This window comes from Aspergillus brunneoviolaceus (genome assembly GCF_003184695.1).
Source record: "Aspergillus brunneoviolaceus CBS 621.78 unplaced genomic scaffold BO95scaffold_7, whole genome shotgun sequence".
In the NCBI taxonomy this organism is placed as follows: domain Eukaryota; kingdom Fungi; phylum Ascomycota; class Eurotiomycetes; order Eurotiales; family Aspergillaceae; genus Aspergillus; species Aspergillus brunneoviolaceus.
In genome coordinates, this window is record NW_020290737.1 from 650,009 (window position 1) to 670,208 (window position 20,200).

Consider the following 20,200-nt stretch of genomic DNA (forward strand, 5'->3'; position numbering starts at 1 on the left):
CGAAACCGTTGGGTTGGCTGCCCTATATTCGCACATGTCTGGTAAATGGTCAACGGTTAACGTTAACTGATCAGACTCGTGTGCTTACGTAACAACAAGAGGTTGCGGCCTCGCCCAGGCCAGGCTGCCGCTTACCGCCCACCTCGGTAATCTTAGCTAGTTCCTCTTGGACAGTCTTAGATAGCTAGATTTATCAACGATTTTATAGTGTAATCCTGGATGTTTATAATAATAATTTTGGAGTAATCATAATTCTATTAGTTGTTCACTGAGGTTTCTTACTAAGGTTTGTACTACGCGTTTTAGTTTTCGCTGCTAGAGCTTTTGATACTTACTATGGTAATCTTTATGTAGAGTTTGGTTCATAGATCAGATAGTATATAGTAAGCTAGGGGGGGTGTATTAGTGTGATTGTGGAGTCGTAGCTAAACTGCTGCTTACTATCGATCTTAGTACTAGTCTTAGCTAGTCCTTCTTGAATAGCCTTATATAGCTAGATTGAATTATGATCCCATCTCCCGAAGTTCTTCCTTGCTTCCGAAAGATGATACATACCGTATGAGAACCGCAGAGTGCTAATGAGGGATCCTGAGGGGTTTCGCAAAAGCGGTTGGTAAGCGTCAGGGTGTCGTTCCAGATGCAGCCATAATCCAGTCCCACAGATCCCAATCCATGTCCATGGGGTTGAACCATTGCTGCGGCTCAATCTGCCGCAACAGACCCGGACAATCTACGCTTTCCGATATCAAATCTCGGCCATCGCCGGTCTCCATCGGCTGGTCGAGGTCGATCTGAGGATTTAACTGGGCACCCCGAGAGGCGAGGTTGCGTGAGTCACTTTCTGGTTCACCGGACGCCAGCCCTGGAGCACCCAGCCGCTTGCTTGATCTAGAAGCCGTCCTGTCAGCATCTGGTATGGTGCAGCATGATCGCATTCGACAGGCCGCCTTACAGCATCTGGCCAAGGATTCGTGCGGTGTGTGTACAGAGTTGGCTCTGTGCTTTTGACGCCTCCAGCAGAGCATGGCAATTATGCAACAGCAGCACAGCATCCAACGGACAGGGTTCCTGGGGCTCTACGGACAGGATCAGCACCAGGATGAATGCGGCGTGAAAAGCGCCCCGGCCCCGGATATACCAGTGAAAAGGCGTGAATTGAGGTGATTTGTGGAAGTCGGCATGGAGTTCCAAGATGCGCTGTGCGCTTTGCAGGCAGCATTGCTTCGACCAGATTTGTTGCGGCGGACAAACCGACACCTCTTTCAGTATGGTACTGTGGAAAAGGAGAACCAGATGATGGGCGAAGCTGAGTAGCAGATTAGCACGGATGACTGAGGAGTCGATTCCCGACCTGGAGGCGTAATTCTGCTCCAGGGGGTCGATTTCGGCCCGTATCATCGCATCCAGGCGGCGAAGCGCCGTCGAGTCATCTGAGCTTGCCCCGTACGTGGAGTTGCAGACCTTCGCGGATAATTGAAAGAGGCGTGACTTTCGAATCAAGTAGGAGACGGGTTTGATACCTACCGATGTCACGGCTGGGCTTGGCCCTCCCTGGATGATTTCGTCATTCCACACCTCGGCGGGGGAAAGGACATGGGACGAGAGCACAGACGAATAGAGATCAAAACCCGTAATCGCCATATTTTGATGATAGAGCAGTGTCGTCAGAGCTGTACCAACAGCGGCGACGCTCCTCGACTTCAACAATATCCAAAGAGAATACGGCCGGGTCCACGTGGCATCCAATCGAGAGTGCTAGGTGATAGGCAAGACCCAGAAGAGTCCAAGTTTGACCGTGGCTATGATGGATTCCATATATAAGATTTAGCAGAGCCTGCAGTGTCCATATGTTATGTCGCCACAGATAGCGATCCGCCTCGAGACATTTCATGGCTGCGGTGTAATACCGCTCCGAGAGCTCGGTGACTTGGTCCCAGGGGGTCGGTTTGCGGCTGAGGGCCCTCAGTAGAGGATCATCATGTTCCAGCGCGAGAACAGCGGCGCCCAGAATGGTGAATAGCAGAGCGAGCCAAGCTAGGGAGACCTGGTCTGGGTTCTCGCAAAATTGCCGATACCGATCATGAAACGTGGGGGCATGCAGAATAGGAAAGAGCTGGGGTCAGACGGATCCCTTTTCATCAGCCATATCGTGATGTATGTAGAGTGATCACCCGGAGATTCGGGAACAACCTACCGGGATAAACGACTGGAAATAGACCTCCTTGAGCCGGTCGCAATAGTCCGTAGGAGAAAGCTTTGCTGAAATATTGGCTCGCCTTTCAGTATCATTTCCGCCAAAAGGATAAGGTCCGCTGGGCGTGTCAGGGATGGCATGTTCCCGGCTCGGGAATGGATCCGGTTGAGAAGCTCGCTGGACAATGCGCCAACCGGAAGTATTGGGGAAAAAGCGCACGTGTCCCGATGTGGATGAGGGGATGAGAGCACCAGCTGCTGATGATCCCTGCCGATTTCCTGAATCTGGACCCGGACCAGAACCTTCAGGTAGAGGGGGTGCTTGGTCTTGCTCCCCGTTTTCTATTTGCAGCAACTGCTCCAGTCTCTGCAGCCGAGCCAGGAGATCAGGATTGGATTCTCTTTGCACAGCAGGGCTATTGGGGTGGCGGCCCGAGCCATTTCCTGGTGGCGGAGGTGGAGGCGGAGGTGGAGGTGGGCGAACTGGTGGATGTCGTTATTGCGAGGATGTCTGAGATGTCTGAGATGACGGAGAAGACGGAGCGGAGCGGATGAAGCGGTTCTTCCACGAGTTGCCACTGACTGACATAGAGCTCTACTTCGGGTATTATCTACTATCTACTATCTACTATCTACCTCGTTGCAGAACTAAAATACCGAGCAAAGGACGGAAGACAAACCCGTTTCCAATCGTCTAATATGCCGCATATCATCCTTCTGGGAACGCTCGATACCAAGCGCACAGAGGTTCTCTTTCTCTATCGACAGTTGCAGCACAATGCCGCGCGCTCTTCAACACCTCTGGAAATCACCCTGATTGACTGTGGCCGACAGGACACTACGGATGAGGCCATCACCTTCGGCCATGCCGATCTGCTATCAAAATATGCAGCTAGCCACAGCCCCGCGATGGCTGGCGGATGCATGAGTTGCGATACTAGCCGCCTGGAGGCAACACTAAAGCGTGGAATCCCCAACATCATCTCCATCGGGGCCACGGACACAGTGAACTTTGGACAGATGGAGTCCGTCCCACGGCAATATCACGACCGCAAGTTGCATGCTCATAACCCAAATGTGACCTGTATGCGGACCTCTGCAGCTGAATGCCGCAGTGTGGGACGTTTCATCCTTGACAGAATTGGCCGGTTTGCTCAGACCCCAGAAATGGTTGAGGTGTGGCTTCCTCGAGGAGGAACAAGTAGCATTGGGACAGCCGGGGTTGTGTTTGCAGATGCTGAAGCTGATGCCGCCCTCGCCGACACTCTACAATCCGGGCTGGAAAGCATGAAGGTTAGGGTGTTTTCTGATGGGCGAGATCTTAATGACAAGGGATTCGCAATTGCTATTGCGGACCGTCTTATGGCCCTCGTGGCGCAGCACTCGGCTGACATCGCATTGCGGTAGCCGGATTCTTCGTGGTTATTTTCTCTTCTCCAGATCCTTATCCAAATTAAATGACCCACTAAATGATACTTCGAAAGCGTACTGAAATCACTCCTAAGGATCCGTTCTAACAGATGGAGGATGCAGGCTGTTGCTGGGTGGGGCCAATAGGTTGACTTATACAGCTCTCATAGGCGGCGGCGATTTTTATTCGGGATAGTGAATCTTCCAGTTGTACTTGCAGATCCTGAGTTTGTCCTATTCCGGCAATGACTAGAAGAGGATCACTAACTAGGCTAGGCTTTGGTGTCTTTCGAACGGGTTACGAGACAAGGGAATTATCGACGATCGATTCAACACTTGATGTTTATTGATTAGATCCGAACATCGGTTTTGAGACATCATATCTCGCACAATGTGAGATTTGAAAGATAGGCAGGCAGACAGGTCAACCAGGACCCCGCCCACCTGAGATCAAATTGATCCTCGATCTCTCGAGGGGGAAAGTAGAATCAGTGAGTAGGTACAATTAGATCACACGAATCGAAGTAAAAGGTAGTCCTCCGCTGATGCACCAGGTTGAAAGTGGGCGCTGTGAAGGTCACATGAAAGGTTGTCGTGTCTTGATGAGACAGACGTGAATAAAAGTAAAAGAAGGAAGAGACCTGTTCGCCTAGCCAATGCAAACGCAAATCAAGACATCCGGGGAATAAACGGAGGCAAAATGCTCGCTGCGAACAAAATCACTTTTTGTATGCACCTTACCTGTCTCTTTCATGACGAGACAAACCGAATTTAACATGCAAGAAACCCGGGTAATGAACGGCCAACGCCAGTGCTAGTGAACAGAGCAGATAATCAAGAGGGAAAAAGAGGTGGGAAGGCGGGTGTGGGATGTCGAGGGTATGAGATGAAGGAATGTGAACTTTGCGAAGCTTAACGTCTTCCAAGTCCGCGCAGAGCGATGCGTCGGCTGGAGCCGACGGTGCCCAGATCGCTGATACTCCGTGATTTTGAGATCACGGGAGGAGGGAGCGCCTTTTCGGGAGCGGGCTCTGGCTCTTGCGGCGCGAGGCCGTAGGTGTACGGCCGCAGGGACGAGCTCCTTCGAGCTTGTCCGAGTACGTCTTCCACCCATGCCTCGCTCTCGGCGCTGATCGAGACGTGCCTGGGACGCGGCCCTGCAAGGCCGAGAGGAACCGTGTGGCTGGCACTGCCCGCGGCGGTGTTCGTGGGCGAATACGAAGACCCATGCCGGAACTCGCTTGCCGAGGACGCGCCCATCGAGGCGTTGGACGACGTTGACAGTCGACGGCGCGAGGATACGGTTGACATGGGTGAATACGAAGTGCTCAGCGTGTCGCCAGGGTTGCATGTGCGGAACTCGGTCATATCCGACACGTTAGAGGTCCGCCGGGTTTTGCGAACAGCCAAAGATGACCCTGGCCGGTTACTGATGACGGAGGGCGGTCGTGACGGGGTTCTCCGTCCGCTGGCAGTGGGTGCCAATCTATTTCTAGGTGGAGACGGGGGCGAGGTGCGGGAAAGCCCCTGCACCTCTACCAAAGGCGTGTCCGAAACATGTCGGCGTCCGTGATGGACGGCGAATTCCCTCAGGTACTCTGCGAGATCTGCCCACCCACCACCGACGCGAACCATGACGCGCTCGCCGTTCTCGCCCACTGACCGGACGAACAACTTCGTGGGGGCAGACTTGCCACCTCGGTGCAGATGGTAGAGCTTCACGGAACTCTCTTCTGGAGCGTGCGCATGGGAATAGCGCCGGCGGGAAACGGCGGGGGTGATGGTCAACGATGGAGTAGGTGTGCTACTACGAGCTGGCGAGCCGTGAGGAGAGACAGAGCGAAAGCGCTCCCTTTGTTTCAGTGGGTAAGATGATGTCGAATGTCCATCGTGCTCATGGGTGTCCGCGGACACGAGGTGGATCTGCGCATCGAGGGCAGTTAGGATAGAGGAAATCTTTTCATCCAAATGGTCCTTGGGCTTTCTCATCTGCGGGGTTGGGGTTGAGGTCCGCGACGCAGTCTTAAGGAAGGCTGGGATGGATGAAGACTCATCGTTAGATCGAGCCTCCGATCGGTACGCTCCGATGCTCTCGAGACTAGGATGTGAAGTCAATTGTCTCTTCAGACGCATCGTGGACGAATTTTCCAGGGGCGCTGCCGGAACCTTCTGGACTGATGCTGTTGAGCTAGCGTTTTTAGTATGCTCCCAAGCTTCACGCAGCGTCTTTGCGATGCCATCTGACCCCTGGTTGAAGCTCCCTTCACGAGTGACCTCGGGTGACTGAGTGGCAGAACGTCGCGTGCTTTTGGTCGAGGTCGAAGATTTACCAGCTTGAGGCGGTAAAGAGGATTTTCTCGGGCCAGAGTGAAGGCTGGGAAACACTTCTGTGGGTCTTTCGGTTGTTGCAGTGCTTTCAGGTTCCCTGCCGCTCTCGTTTCCAAAGGTTAACTCTAACCTTTCACTGATGAAGCGCTGCAAGGGAAGGCTGAGGTTTCGGTTGTGAACGAAATCCGTATGCGGAGAAGCCTTCTGACTGTCAAGGCGGAAGAGGCGGTCTTCTCGCAACGTATGGTCGCTGCCAGGCGCTACAGGATCAGATGACTGGTAGCCTGCCAGGAAGGGTGGGGGAGTTTCGAGAAGTAAAGGAGTTCCGTTAGATGAGGATCCGTGCGGCTCACGCCTCTCGGGGCTTGAAACAAGCGAAGGATAGTCCGAGAGAGAAGAAGCAATCGACCTGCGCCTGTGACGAGAGTCTGCGTGCTCTGTCTCGAAGATCAAAGGACCCGGTCGAGTGTTGGACAATTTGATCGGACTTTCAAGAGGCTTTTTGGGAGTCGGGTCGTCCGTCGCTTCCTTCAACATCAGAGAAGAAGTCCGGGCTGGGAGCTCTTCGTCGCTGCTTGCAACTACCGACTTTGCTGAAGTTCCGGGGGAATCAGAGCTGAAGGCGGGAATCGAGCTTGTACAACTGGGTGGCTTTGTTGTCGGGACCTCGGAGTCATTCTGGCCAGTCTGTTTGGCCAATGCGGATTTTTCATCCAGATTCGATGAAGGCGGTAGATTTTCACAATGTTGATCGTAGGGTTTCAAGTTCGTGGTGTGCGAAGAGTCCTCTTCAATTCTGGGGCTGCCTACCCCTCGGGGGGACATGGATAGATTCTTTGGTCGCCGTATGATTACGCTTCCGGTGTCTGTCTGCGGGCTGCTCGGTGGCTGCAGGCTATCTTCCGGGAGAGTCAGACTAGGAGATTTGTGCGAAGGGCATGGAAGGCCAATCTCTTCTGCGGCCGGAGGCATGTCTTGTTCACTGGTTGGTAGAAAATCCTCCGGTTCCTCTGAGACGCGCTCGGTTTCCTTTGCGTATGAATAGATTTCTTGGACCACAGGAACCTCCTCGCAGGCTAGAGGCTTTTGGTCTTCCATAGCAGGATTGGTCGGCTGTACGTCGAGACATATAGATGTATCTTGCGCGCGGTTTGCTTCAATATGAGGCGTTTCGTTGGCAAGAGGGCTCTCGGAGCGTTGCAAGCGGGGTTTCTCATCCGAGCTCATCATGGCATGGGAGGAAGGTAGTTGTGTACCAAACGGATGAGCATCCTCCTCCTGTTCGACACTGGTCGTAGAAGAGGCAAGTGTGACAGGACGAGATGTTGAAGCAATGGAAGTTTGGGAGACGTTGGGAGTCGCATTGCTAGAAACAAGCTCAGTAGGGATGTTGATCGCTTCGGAAAGCGCAGGTGAAGCCGTGCGATCCAAGCTCGAGGGAGCCGCTTCGATAACGGATTGCACACTCGTATCTTCCTGGCTAGTCGGTGCTCGATAAGGAGGCGCGGCCTCGACAGGAGTATTGAGTTCTTCTTCGTCGATAGTCTCCATTGGAAAAGTGTGACATGTCTGTAAAACGGGAGCAGACGAGTTTGGAGATTGGTCCTCGCCGCGAGAAGAATCAGTCGACGATTGCTCAGACACGTCCTTTTCTACGTCGAGATTGGCGCTGGTCTTCGAAAGGAGTGTCATGCGCTGCCACTCGTTTTCAACGGTGCGTTGTTCTGCTTGCATGGTCCAAGAGCCAAACTCCGCCTCGATACCTTCGAGGTCATCGATCCAGCTGTCGGGAATAGAATCTTCGCACTCGTCCAAAGCGTCAAGCACACAATCCAATCTCCGACCAGCAGACACAACCGTGGCTTCCAATTGGGAGCGCTTTGCATGATAGTTGGACCGGGAAAACAACGGGTCCTTCTCGCTAGGAGGATGGGAAGACTTTAAGAGATCCAAGGCAGCCTCCAGCTCAGAGCGGGCGAGGCGCAAGCTGCGAAGCAAGACGGGAATCTGTCGCAGAACCAACAGACGAACGTCCCAGATCGAGAGCAAGCTCGTTAGGCGCGATAAAAGAGGCAGGGCCCGGAGAATAGTGGCGGTGATGACGGCAGTGAAATCGCTCAATTGGACGTAAGACAGTTGAGGAGGGATGGATAGGCTACTGTTAGCCGAAGAGGGCCGAGACCGGGCCGGGATGTGGGCATTGAGAACGTGCTCCTTGAGCTCGTCCATATCTAGCAGGTCCATTTCATCTCGGATTTCGTCAATGCGCTTCTCGTGTTCCTCTACCATGGCGGTAGGCAGGCTACCGTAGTATTCCTCGTCAGTCGCATCGGACGGAGGGATGAAGCCCAATCCTTTCTCATCACCGGTCTGTTTCGGCCAATTCCATGACTGGATTTCCTTGTACCACAAATTCAACTTTTGAGCGACAATTGCTGCGCGAATTGCGAGGGCTCTTTCCGCTGGGGAAACCTGAGCGATACTTCTGGACAGGATATCATGGGCAGCTCGTTCGTTCTTGGGGACGGCATTGGTGGAGGTGAGCGCTTGGAGAGTGGACTCGGGTGAAAGACTCCCGAGGAGGGGATCGGTGTGTTCATAATCGGGGATCGGTCGGTCCGGAGATCGAGATCGCGGTGGGTTGCGGTGGTAGATTGGCGAAGGAAGGGGAGCGACGCGACTACTGGCCATGTCGGAAGAGAGCGGCAGTCGCCGGGAGAGGACCAGATCGGAGTTGTCGCAAAAGATCAGTAGTGAGGTTTAAGTGATGGAGGACGGGTCGCAATGTCGAAGGTCGAAGAGAGAGAATATAGCTGAAGAGCAAGCATGCTGACGCGATCCCGCCAAAGTCTATAGAAGAGGAGGGGAAGCAGGTTGAGTTTCTGGTTCGAGGTTCGAGATGAGTCGAGATGTCGTAATAGACGGGAGGATGCGGAGGGGAAATGAAGGAATTAAAGTCCGAATCAGGCCGACGCTGTTTAAATGCACCCAATGGTGAAAAGAATGTATGAGGGCCAGAGGAAAGGTTAAGATCGGGCGGAAATTAATGAAGAGGTGCAAGAGGGGGAGAGTGAGATCTGGGGCGAGAGAGGGAGGCCAAGAGAGGCAGAGAGAGGCCGAGCTATGGGATGATGCTTAGTGATAGTGATGGTGGTTAATGGTGATAGATCACACTGCAGGGCCCAAAAACAGGCTTAGAGGGAAGTTAGGGAGAGTTGAGAGTTGGGCGGCTGCAGGAAGCACAATGATAAAGCGAGAGTGGGATGACGATGATCGATCTCAGGAGACCAGCTCTTGACTCAAGAGAATGACTGGAGTGGCAACGATGATTCGAAGATCGGGGAGGGAGGGGGGCGAGTTATGCAGTGGTGAGTTGGTTAGAATGAGTGTTGGCCTGGGTGGAACGGGGGGGAAGAGAGAACGGAGACTTGCGCGCGGTTGGAGAGAGAGAGAGAGAGAGAGAGAGGAGCTCGTCAATTAGTTAGTGAGCTAGTCTTAGCTGGCCGCGCGACACACGGGAATGCTGGGAGTGGAGCCGCGTCAGGATTAATAGGGGCAAAATAGAATGAGTACTTTAACTATTTATTCTCGTGAATTCCGATGCTGCCACTGCCACTGCCACTGCCACTGCCACTCTCCCACTCAACTCCCATCTACTCAGGCATAAATATGCCCTATTATTACTAGTGTAATAAAAATAACTCTCCGTATCTCGTCAAGAAAAGCCCTAGACTTGCCGTAGAAAACAGCTCCATTCTTCATATTTGTGTGTCTAGCTAGGGTCTAAGTTAACTAACTGGAGTACAGTATCTACTTCTCCATACTGTTTCTCCTTTCCTCCACTCCCGACCTCCTCTATTTAAACAAAACATCCCCCCTTTTCTTATGTCGGATGGGATCTGTCAACAACAGATGCACACCATCCTGTACGACATACAGTCTCCGGCACTCCGTAAATTTCCTGTACAATCAACATGACTGCTGTCTCTGGCACACGAGACCCATCTCCATGCAGTAAGCAGTAATCCACCTTCGGAACCTGGCGGACAAGACTGTCCCATTCCCCTTTCCGGAGCCCTCCCAATACATGGAAGCCTGTGCACAAGTAGTATGAAGTGCAATCAAAAGTGGCTGTGCGAGGTAATGTCGCTTCCGCGATGTGTTCCGGCTGTCCACAAGCTGCCCTTGTCGGCTCTCTCGGACCACTTGGGGTTGAAGAACATTCGGAGAGTAGATCGGTGATCGACACCCCCTTGCATATCATATCTCATATCTGCGACCGTTCGAGCTCTTTTGCCTTTGTTATTAGAGTTGATTGGCATTATGGAAGTCTCTTGGGTGCTTTGACTGTTATCAATGGACTGCATTGGAGATTACTTCGACATCTCTTGCATGTCCATCGAACTCTACCGTGTTTGCGACCAGAGAAGTGTTATGATCAATACCCCGAGTAGGCAATTGTGGGCTTCCGATCAGCAAGGCTGCGCTTGCTACGGGAGTATCTTCGCAAAGAAGGGCACTAGTTGGCTACTGAAAAATTAATGAATGGGTAGGATGATATTAGACACTCCCAGACTGCAGGGCAGTAAAAAGGATTCGTCGCGACAAGGTGTTGGCTCGCTTTTCTCGACCCCCAGATCAGGGATCGTGAACCCTTGATGAAAGGGATACTCAGTCGAGATGTTCTCCCCTTCGCGAAGGAGTGCAGGAAGGGTACGTCCAGTACAGTATCCCTGGAGTATACCAGTAAGGTTGAGTACCTCTGAAAGTCGAGAAACTAAGGTCTGTAAGGGAAGTAGCAAGGACCCCGGCCTAGAAAAAGGCATGGAGCTTTCTCGTCCCATCTGATGAACAGAACCATTGTGCTATTGTGCCGCCAGCCACGTGGGTGGTTTCTGTCGGGATCGCAATGAGGAGTGGGTTATGTATCATGTTGTGTCATTGAGGAACTTGCAAGGCGCCAGCCACGTCCTAGCCGAACAACTGTCTAGAAGGATCGAAGTAAGTGGCGGTCGCCGCTGTGTTAGGCGAAATAGCCATCGAATCTATTTCTATTAAGCAATGACCAAGTAGAAAGCGACACGTTGATTGAGGGAAGTCTGTGACATGTTTCAGAAGGCGTGGGGAGAATGAGATTGTGAACTACTCCGTAGATACTGGATGCTAACAATAGATGGTCCGTTGGATTTGCGCTGTTTGCTCCTCGCGGATCCCCCACACCGGCCGGCCGAGCTCAACCAACCACCATAACATCATCGCATTCATCCACTACCTTGCGCTCAACATCAACATCAACATCAACATCAACATCAACATCAACATCAATTGTTGGTGTGCCTACACAATAAACCCACCTGCTTTTCCCAAACATGCAATAGATAATTCACCATGCGTTTCCGAACGAAACTCACCAATGCGGAGACTTTCTCCAGTACGTTTATTGCCTCTTGTCGCGTGCTGCTCCATCTACCGCGTTTTGGCGTTCCGGGTGGTAGCCTTCCTTGAAGCTCTGAAGGCCTAGACCAACCAAACCACCAGGTCACTGTTCGCAATGACCGAGTCCACATAACTAACACCACGTACCAACTCCAACAGAGCTAACCGCCTCCCTCTCATCGCTGGGCAAGACCTGCTGGATGCGCCTCGAGCCAGGCAACATCCGCTTCACCATTATCCCCGACCAAGGCACCCAAGTATGGGCACAATTACCAATTGTACGCCCCGAACCAAGCAACCAAGCAACCACCACTCACTAACTACCCACCACCAAATCGAGCCGTTGCTATTTTCAAACTCATCTCATCTCCAGAACACAACCAAACTGACAAGGACCTCTCCAGGACGCCATCTTCGACGAATCAAGCTACATCCTCGAATCCAACTCAGGCGGAATCATCAACCTAGAAGTGCCGATCGGCGCCCTGCACCGGGCGCTCCGCTCCGCCGTCGACGCCAAATCCGCCCAACTCCGCCTCACCCAGAAGGGCCGCATCCCGCTCCTGGCACTGACCATCCGCACGCTATCCTGGGCGCCCGGGTCCAACGCACTGGGCATCATCACCACCGCACCTGGAACCGGAACCGGAACTGGTCCGGGCAGCGGTAGTAGTAGCAGCAGCAATGACCCTCCGACTATCACCAACGGGCCGGCCCATGCGCCCCCGCCGTCATCAACCACGACAGACACCCCCAACGGGCCCTCCCGCCCCGGCCGCGAACGCGAAACCGTGATCACGCAAGAAATCCCCGTGAAGGTCTTCCACGAGTCCGCCGTCGAGGGCCTCCACGAACCCCGCTGCCGCGACCCAGACGTGCACATCATCCTCCCGAGCCTCGGCCAACTGAAGAGCATCTCCGAGCGGTTCACCAAGCTCGCCTCCCCGGGCCATGGGTTTGCGTCCGCGGCGGATGCCGCCACGAAACCCACCGCGACGGGCGCGTCGGCCGCCGCCCCGAAACTCGAGCTGTCCGCCAACATGCACGGCGCCCTCCGGCTGGCGATCGCCACGGACGCCCTGCGCATCTCGAGCGTGTGGACCGACCTCGTCAACCCCTCGCTGGACCCGGGCCAGCTGTCCCAGGGCGAGATCGAGCGGTTGCCGAGTGAGCGGATGCGCGCGGTGCCCGGGGATGACGAGGCCGGGTGGGCGCGCGTGCGGATCGATGGGCGCGACTGGGGAAAAGTGTTGAGTGTGGGGAGGTTGAGTCCAAGGGTGGTTGCTTGTGCGTTCACCCTCTCCCCCTTTCCCCTTTTTTTTTTCTTTCTTTCCCCTTCTATTCGGGATTTTATGGTCGAACGTAGCTTCCCGGACTCCCTCTCCCATTAGTACCACAAGAGAGGCTGTGCTAATGGTTCTGTGTGCCAGCTTTCGTTCACGAGACGGCCTTGATTCTCTACGTCTACCTTCCTGGGACATTCAATGAAGAGGACTCGTGTCTGACGGTAAGGATGCTGAAAACCAGACAGCTACTGGCACTTACACGTCGCTAATCATTCATATCGCCTCTAGTACTACATCAATTCATATGCGGCTTGATTTTCCCATTATCCGGGCACGCACGGATCTATCTATCTCACGACATTGTTGCTTCACGAATCTCCTAAAATCTTTATATCACTCCCTATTTATACCTGCTCTGTACTATAAAGCCTACCCTTGTTCCCTACGCATATAGATCGGTCGATTAGAGTGCACAATTTCCAAATCCCATGCTAGAATCCATGGTGCATTGACAGCAGCAAACATCTCACGGAGAAATGCTAGGCATATACTCAGAACAACCATCATCCTCAATACGCCTAGCTAAGGTGAAGCGATGAATTGGACATCCTCATAGTAAAAAAAATGGAAATTCAATATGTGCACACATGTAATATACACGAAATCCAACCAGTCATGCAAAGGATGGGCCGCCGGGCCAAGAATGGAAAGCCCCATTTTGAAAAGAGTAAGTTTCGACGGCATGCAACGCTGTTTGCTGAGCGAACGTCAAATCAAACCGATGAACTATCCCTGAAAAGCCAGGACACGCTCCCGATGACATGTAATATAAAACTGGGGGTTCCAACAAAGAGGAATCGTTAGACATTATAGGAAAATATAAAAAAAAAGAGGTATTAGGGGTACAATATATAGGCCACTAAGGTCCGCATGCCGAGTGGAATGGGAGGAAGAAGGGGTAGGTCGATCATTTTGCCATGACATCGACATAACGTCCCTTCTTTTTGCCCTTAGCGGCAGGGCCTTTGCGTGCCTGCGGCGCTCCGAGGAGGTCATCGATGGAGCTGGCATTGCTCAACGACGTCGCCGGCCGGGGAGGCGCGGCGAGACCAGCGCTCGGTGGTGTGGGTAGTGCGGCGCCCGTCGAGATGGACCGTGGGATTGGAGGCGCAGCGCCTAGAGCGGATGGCGGGGCGGGGCTGCCGGAAAGGGGCGGAGGAGGGGCACCTGCAGCAGATGTAGGGCGGCTACCGGCCCCGGACAGCATCGGAGATGCAGTTGTCGCAGGTGGTGGCGGCGCACCACTGCTGCCGCTGGCCGTCCGGCTGGGAGGCCCGGATCCACGTGGGGGTGGCGGCGTGGCACGGGCTGCAGTTGCGCTATTCGGATCTTTCTTGTTGACCCATTTCTTCAACTCGGTATCGTAGTAGAAGGAACTCTCTTCGCCAAGCTTGGCTCGAATCGGGCCACCGCCGGGGTTCTCGCCTTCTTTCTTCCCACCAAACCAGCCACCAAACCATCCCTTTTTAGCGGGAGCACCTCGTTTGGCTATGTCAACAATGTTAGTTTGGCGAAGGAAAAGAGATATCGAGCTGTATTGTCACTTACCATCGGCCTCTGCGGCCTTTCGGAAGGCTTCATCTGCTTCTCGGTCCTTGCGTGCCTTCTCCGCTTTCTGAACTGCAGCGGCTCGAGCAGCTAGATCATCGTCATCATCGTCATCCATGAACGACTTCTTTTTCTTAGCCGGCTCTTCATTTTCTTGTTCCTCGGGATTTGCTGACTCGGGTGCGGCGTTGGACTCTGCGGGAGGCTCATAGCCGCCACCGCCCATAGGAGGCATATAGCCACCCTCATCTGCCTGAGAGACGGCGGAAGGAGTCTCATGGAGCAGCTGGCCAAAGGATCCATATCCAGGAGGTTGGTAGGGCGAGACCATATTAGGGGACCCAGGTCCTGGAGCAAACGGAGCCTTAGCCTGGGGCTGAGAGACTAAATCTTCCTCGACCGGTGCCAGGGGCATATACGAAGTTTGAGGAGGTGTTTGCTGATAGCCTGCGTTTGATGGCGGAGAGTTATAGAACATTCCCCCTTGGTATGGGCCATTGTCAACCGGTGTCGAAGGGTCCTGCGAGCCCCGTCGCTGTGCAAGACCAAAATTGTAAGAAGACGATCTCTGAGAGTCAAGAGACGATCTACCGCGGAACTGCTCGGGTGAGGAGGTAGGGGCGTATTGGTTGTTTGGTAAATAACGTGAAGGAGCAGCGCCATGACTCGGTTGCCCTCCGTAGATGTCTGACACGGAAGGCGAGCGACTCACAGTAGGCGTGCCAGCTAATTTAGCAAATGGACCTATATCTGCCTCACCACCCTTCGCAGGATCGGTAGATGTGGCATTGTTGTCTTCGCCGGCAACGAAGCTATTGAACTTGGCCCACATTGAGCCAGAAACCTTCTCCATGCTGGGCCTTGAAATCCATGACGAGCCACCGTCGCTAGTCGACTGCTTCAACCTTGCCGAAAGCTCGTCAACTCCATAGTACAGCTGCTGGTTATGATAGGGCGAGGACTTGGTCGTCGCTTTCACGGTTGCTGCAATGGCATCACAGTACTGCTGAGCTTCTGTCTTTTGGCCACGATCGGCGAGACACCAAGCATAGACCAACTTGTAAGCCAAGAGATGACAGAGCGGTGGCTTCGGAGAGGCCGAGAGGACGGAATTGGCATAGTCATAGGCCTCGGTGAGCAATATACAGTCTTCGTCCTGCAGCGCAGAGGTGGAAGATCGCTGATGATCAGCTCCTAAGAGGACAATACTCGTTTGAGGATCATCGACACCGCCGAACACTGCAGCGCGTGAGAAAAGAAAGCAAATGTGCGCAGCCTCTACGCGGCCGTAGCTCGAGAGCAGCCGTCCAAGGGCCAGGAGAGCTTGGTGATCTTCCGCACTGCGGTTGCTTAGTACGAGGCCGAGTGTCTCGCGCCAACTTTCCAGACCTTCGAGCGCGTTTCTGGCAGACCCATGTCCGTCCACTTTACTGACCATTTGCAAGCCAGCCCTTGCTGATGGCGGCACCAGCTCATCAACGCTCTCCTCGACGTTGCCGGCAAAAATCTCGTACAGAGCCGCCAAGGATTCGGTGCTTCCGGAAGTCGATCTGACTTCACGTCTGACGAATTCTTGAACGACCTGCTTCCAGACCGAACGATCCATAGTCGACGCTAAAAGCATCGCGTGACCCCACAAGCGACTATCCACTGCCGCCCAGACGGCCTTTTCGCGCTCCCCAAGTAGAAGATTGTTACGGAGGGTGCCAATAGCTTGAGGATTGGCTGCATCCGGGCGAGAAGGCGCATCGGCGGGCTGAGAACTGTTGATAGGCTGGAAGCCTGTGTCGTAGCTGTCGTCTGTCTCGTTGCTTTGTAGATGAGGGAGAATGATACTGCGCAGGGACTTCTGGACCTCAGGTGAGCCTTCGAGGGCACCATCATGTTCAACCATGGCGCGAACAACTTTCCACAATAGAACCTTCTCGTCGTAGCGCTTATGGCCATCAGGAAAGAGTCGAGCACTCTCCGGGATACCTTCATTCTCGAATGCGGCTATCTTGCTTGAGAGCCAAGCAAGCAAATCCTTCTTCTTGGATTTGGACTTGAGGGGACCTGGGTGGCGGACAATGCTTTCCGGGGGCGGGATCCAGTCGTTGAGCTGGCATGTTTTCACCTCTCCAGGACTTGGTTTTATTCTAGGGGCCATTTGCCCAGCAGCATATCGAGGAATATGCTGGGGGAAACACGATAAAACAGTGCCACCAAAGCCGAGTTTGACTATGGGCGCCCCCTTCCAGCGTTCGAGAGGGTCATACTGCTGATCATCCGTTGGAGGAATGAAGTCCAATTGCTGAGAGGCGGCACGGTTATGTATCGAACCTTGGACTGGTGCGTAAGGATTCACGGATTTGGTAGGTGAGCCAGAGCCATGAGCTGAGGCAGGTCTTTGTAAAGGGTCGACTGATGGCACAGATAATCGAGGGCCAAGGGTTTGCTGGCCCGGTGATTGTGTCATTGATCTACGCGGAGGCATGAAGGGGGGCTCATCAACAACGGGCGCAGGAACTGGCGGGGCGTTGACTTGGCCGGCTGGGGTAATGCGTTGAGCAAATTCGTTAACATATTCGGGCGGAGCATACTGACTTCTCGGGGGAGACACCGGCTGCATGCTTGCTTTCTCTTCGCTTAGATCAACACCGGTAATTGTGGCTTCAATAGCAGTTTCGCCAGGTGTGAACAGCGGGTTGACGGCAGACTCGGGATGAGATTGCACGTCGATGGTAGGAGGGAGTGCCGAATAATCTAAGGACGGTCGCTTTTCCAACTCTTCCTGAGGACGATAGGAGACCTTCTCATGATGAGCCAGAGGGCTTGATGTACGGGGTTGGAATGGAAGGGTGACAGCTTGACCAGGGTGGCTAGGAGCCTGAGAGGCATAGCGGTTGCGAGGAGGCGGGGGAGCACCAGATGGTGGGGGAGCTGGAGAGTATCTCGGGGAGGCTGGTGGCTTGATTCCATTCTGCAAATTCGGTGGCTTCGGCGAATATCTCGATGCACCAGGAGCTGCAGCGGCGCCGCCAGGAGCGCTTGGGCTTAACAAACTCGCATAGGGGTCTATTCTTTCAGGTTGTTGTAATTGAGGCTGGGGCTGCGAGTCGACAGTTAGCTGAGGAGCGGGGATAGCGCTAGCATACGGATTAACCGGTGGCGGAGGCGCTGAGTACGATGGCGCTGCTGGCACCGCATTGGGAGCAGGTGTGTATCGGTCCGTGCTTGCCGGCCGAGAAGGTGCGCGAGGCGGCGGTAAAGGAAGTTCCTCAAAAAAGTTCTTTGGTGCAGGTGCAGTAGCAGTCGATGTCGCGCCAACCGGAGGTGTGGGCATGGAAGATGCCGAACCCGGCGCCTTCGGAGGAGGTACTGGAAGGCTGTTGCTTCGCGGCGGCGGCGGCGGGACGCCCGGTTGCGAGACGACTGCTCTGTTGGTAATGACCGGTCGACGAGGGCGCGTAAGGTCCTCAGGAAGATCATAAGGTGACCTATAACCCTCCTTGGCACGTTCGGCGAAACTCTCGGCTTTCTTTGTTCCTTCAGTCGGGCGGGGTGGTTGAGCAAAATAGCCAGCCCCGGGGCTCATTGCGGGGATTCCCTGGAGCAGATCCGATGTTGATGGCTGGTGTGGGACATAAGACCTTTCCTGCGCTCTGGGTCGGACCGAGTTGTTTGGTGGGGCAAGGGGACTGGGCCCCGCTTGAGCAACCGGAGCAGGGTTCCCAAGTAATTCTTCGAAACTTGGCTGCTTAGTTCCTCCAGCAGATTCGTCTTCAAAAAGCAGGTCATCATCGTCGTCCAGCTCTGCTTGCCATCGGGCTGCGAGGTCTTCTTCCGACGGTAAACCGTCGGCGTCTTCATCGGAGAGCTCTGCCTGCCAGCGCGCTGCCAGATTATCGTCGGACGAGTTCTTTTTCATGTTGTCCTGTGAGCCTGCTGCAGCCAATGCCTTCTCAAATTCATCCTCATTCGGATCAGCGAGATTGGCAGGGAATGGGGAGCCAGCTATAGCCAAAGCGCTCTCGAATTCCTGCTCGCTTGGATCGGCAGCGCTGACTGGGAATTGAGAGCTGGCTGCTGCCAAAGCACTCTCGAACTCCTGCTCGCTAGTATCAACAGCATCCACCGGAGCCTGCGAGCCGGCTGCTGCCAAAGCATTCTCAAACTCCTGCTCACTTGGATCAACAGTATCGACTGGAACGCGCGAACCGGCTGCTGCCAAAGCGCTCTCAGGTTCCTGCTCGCTTGGATCAGGAATCTCAACTGGAGACGCTTCTAAGCCCACTGCAGCCGGAGCACTGTCAGGGTCCTGCTCGCTCGGCTCCTCAGCATTGTTCGTTGGCTCCTCCGATACACCCAGTGAATCCAACACTTGAGACGTGCTCTTTCGAGTGAGATGAACTTCAGGACTTGGCTCAGAAGCTGAGTCTGGCACGGATTTGAAAAAATCATCTTCCTCATCTCCGTCAGCCTTGAATACGTTATTGATTCGGCTTTCCACCGTCTCTGGAGGCTCAATTAGAGAATCAATGCCCCTATTCAGCAACGGAACGCCTTCCTCAAATCTCGTCTCTGTTTCGGGCGAGAAGTATATGGGCTTTGTTTGCGTCTTGAGCTGATTGAAGAAATCATCGCCGTCTTGTTCCTCCTGAGCAGGGCTTCCCCAGAGATCGTGGCTGCTCTGGATCTCTCCATTGGGATTCGGGAGCTCGTCTCCCCGGAATGTACCGGTGGGACCGGTGGGAGTGATATTGCCTGACTCTACCAAGTCACTGACGATTTCCGCAGGTTTCTGCGCCTCTTCCTCCCCATTCGGCATTGTTTCTGCGCCTCCGACATGTTCCCCGGTAGGGTTCTCCACTGTGTCTCCGTGCATACTGATTGGCTCCTCCGACGGTTCGATAATCTCCTTATTAGCCGTTGACAGTCCTTCAAATGTGTCGTGTACCTGTGGCTCTGCGACCACTTCGTCCTGAGCTGGCGCTTGTTCGCGGTTCGCGGGAGACTCGGGAACGCCCACATCGGGCGCAGTTGCTTCTTGTGTATTGTTGGCATAGTTCGATGGCGAAGAAAGTACGTCACCAAAAGACACATTGTGAGGAGTTTCCATTGGCGAGCCAAGAGGGATGCTAGTAGCTTCGATCGCGGTGTTGATCTCGAGTTCGGTGGGTGTCGTCACACGAGGGACATCGTCTTCCGACCTGAAAGCCGGATTCCACACGGCCGCTGCATTTGTGTGTGCCATGTTGAATTTCGCTAATGCTCAAAGACTTGAAAGTCAAAAATGGACATGAGTCCCTGTCTTCAGTCTTCCCAATGCCAGGGGGTGTGAACATACCTCGATGGCTGACAAGCAGATTAGTATGATAAGGGTCGTCAGATATTAAGCGGCATGGAACATGAATCGGGGAGAAGAAAGGAAATAAGAAAGAGAGCTATGCAGTTGCATAGACATTACAAAAAATAAGGAGACAATGGAATCATGACTGCATGTTCAGGTGGCTGCGTAGTTCTTTCTCGAGTCCCGTCCGGAGCTGCGGCCGTTCTGGATTGCTTATGATGATAGCAATTGAACCTCCGTCCTTGGGAACGCGCCCGTCATCCGGGGCGGAATATTGTTCTGCCGAGCGGAAGTGCCACCTAACCTGTTTCTTGGGTTCACGTGCTCTTATGCTGTTTATGCTACGCTGCGACCAGTGATGCACTACTTTCGTAGTAGTAAGTCTGTGTAATACCAAGGACAACTATAAACGGACAGGCATATATACACAATACGAAGGCGAAGTATGTGTGCAATTCTGGCTTCACTTTCTACAATCTCAATGTTTTGTATTTACCCTTGAAAGGCTACATAAATAATTGTATGTTTTGGAGCTTCATCCGGGAAAAGTGGTAAATACGCATTTATATAGTCTCCTTACCAGAGCAGGTGGGAGCGAGGCTTGCGA

General features: G+C 53.7%; 6 protein-coding genes across 6 annotated transcripts; 2 read left to right on the forward strand and 4 right to left on the reverse strand.

The window, feature by feature from the left end:
• Positions 1-620: 620 nt before the first annotated feature.
• On the reverse strand, positions 621-1,641 carry BO95DRAFT_459891 (fungal specific transcription factor domain-containing protein; the record flags this gene model as incomplete). The annotated part of the gene is made up of 2 exons (XM_025588690.1): positions 621-888; positions 953-1,641. The coding sequence occupies 2 exons, from the start codon at positions 1,639-1,641 to the stop codon at positions 621-623; spliced, it is 957 nt and encodes a 318-aa protein (XP_025446464.1).
• Positions 1,642-2,378: 737 nt separating this feature from the next.
• BO95DRAFT_479206 (UPF0261-domain-containing protein) lies at positions 2,379-3,600 on the forward strand (the record flags this gene model as incomplete). The annotated part of the gene is made up of 3 exons (XM_025590093.1): positions 2,379-2,502; positions 2,567-2,667; positions 2,785-3,600. The coding sequence occupies 3 exons, from the start codon at positions 2,379-2,381 to the stop codon at positions 3,598-3,600; spliced, it is 1,041 nt and encodes a 346-aa protein (XP_025446465.1).
• Positions 3,601-4,515: 915 nt separating this feature from the next.
• BO95DRAFT_353889 (uncharacterized protein) lies at positions 4,516-6,468 on the reverse strand (the record flags this gene model as incomplete). Its single annotated transcript, XM_025582190.1, has 1 exon — positions 4,516-6,468. The coding sequence occupies one exon, from the start codon at positions 6,466-6,468 to the stop codon at positions 4,516-4,518; it is 1,953 nt and encodes a 650-aa protein (XP_025446466.1).
• A 741-nt stretch (positions 6,469-7,209) lies between these two features.
• On the reverse strand, positions 7,210-8,622 carry BO95DRAFT_337185 (uncharacterized protein; the record flags this gene model as incomplete). Its single annotated transcript, XM_025581943.1, has 1 exon — positions 7,210-8,622. A coding segment is annotated over one exon (1,413 nt), but the record flags the coding sequence as incomplete, so codon positions are not given.
• Positions 8,623-11,319: 2,697 nt separating this feature from the next.
• Positions 11,320-12,968, forward strand: BO95DRAFT_353801 (checkpoint protein HUS1 family protein; the record flags this gene model as incomplete). The annotated part of the gene is made up of 6 exons (XM_025582186.1): positions 11,320-11,362; positions 11,527-11,645; positions 11,772-12,033; positions 12,115-12,654; positions 12,798-12,874; positions 12,942-12,968. The coding sequence occupies 6 exons, from the start codon at positions 11,320-11,322 to the stop codon at positions 12,966-12,968; spliced, it is 1,068 nt and encodes a 355-aa protein (XP_025446468.1).
• Positions 12,969-13,568: 600 nt separating this feature from the next.
• On the reverse strand, positions 13,569-19,794 carry sec16 (COPII coat assembly protein SEC16). The gene is made up of 3 exons (XM_025581420.1): positions 19,591-19,794; positions 14,262-19,522; positions 13,569-14,201 (listed from the first exon to the last, which is right to left on the reverse strand). Exons 2-3 carry the CDS (start codon positions 19,495-19,497, stop codon positions 13,621-13,623), a joined length of 5,817 nt encoding a protein of 1,938 aa, XP_025446469.1. The 5' UTR covers positions 19,498-19,522; positions 19,591-19,794; the 3' UTR covers positions 13,569-13,620.
• Between the last annotated feature and the right edge of the window lie 406 nt (positions 19,795-20,200).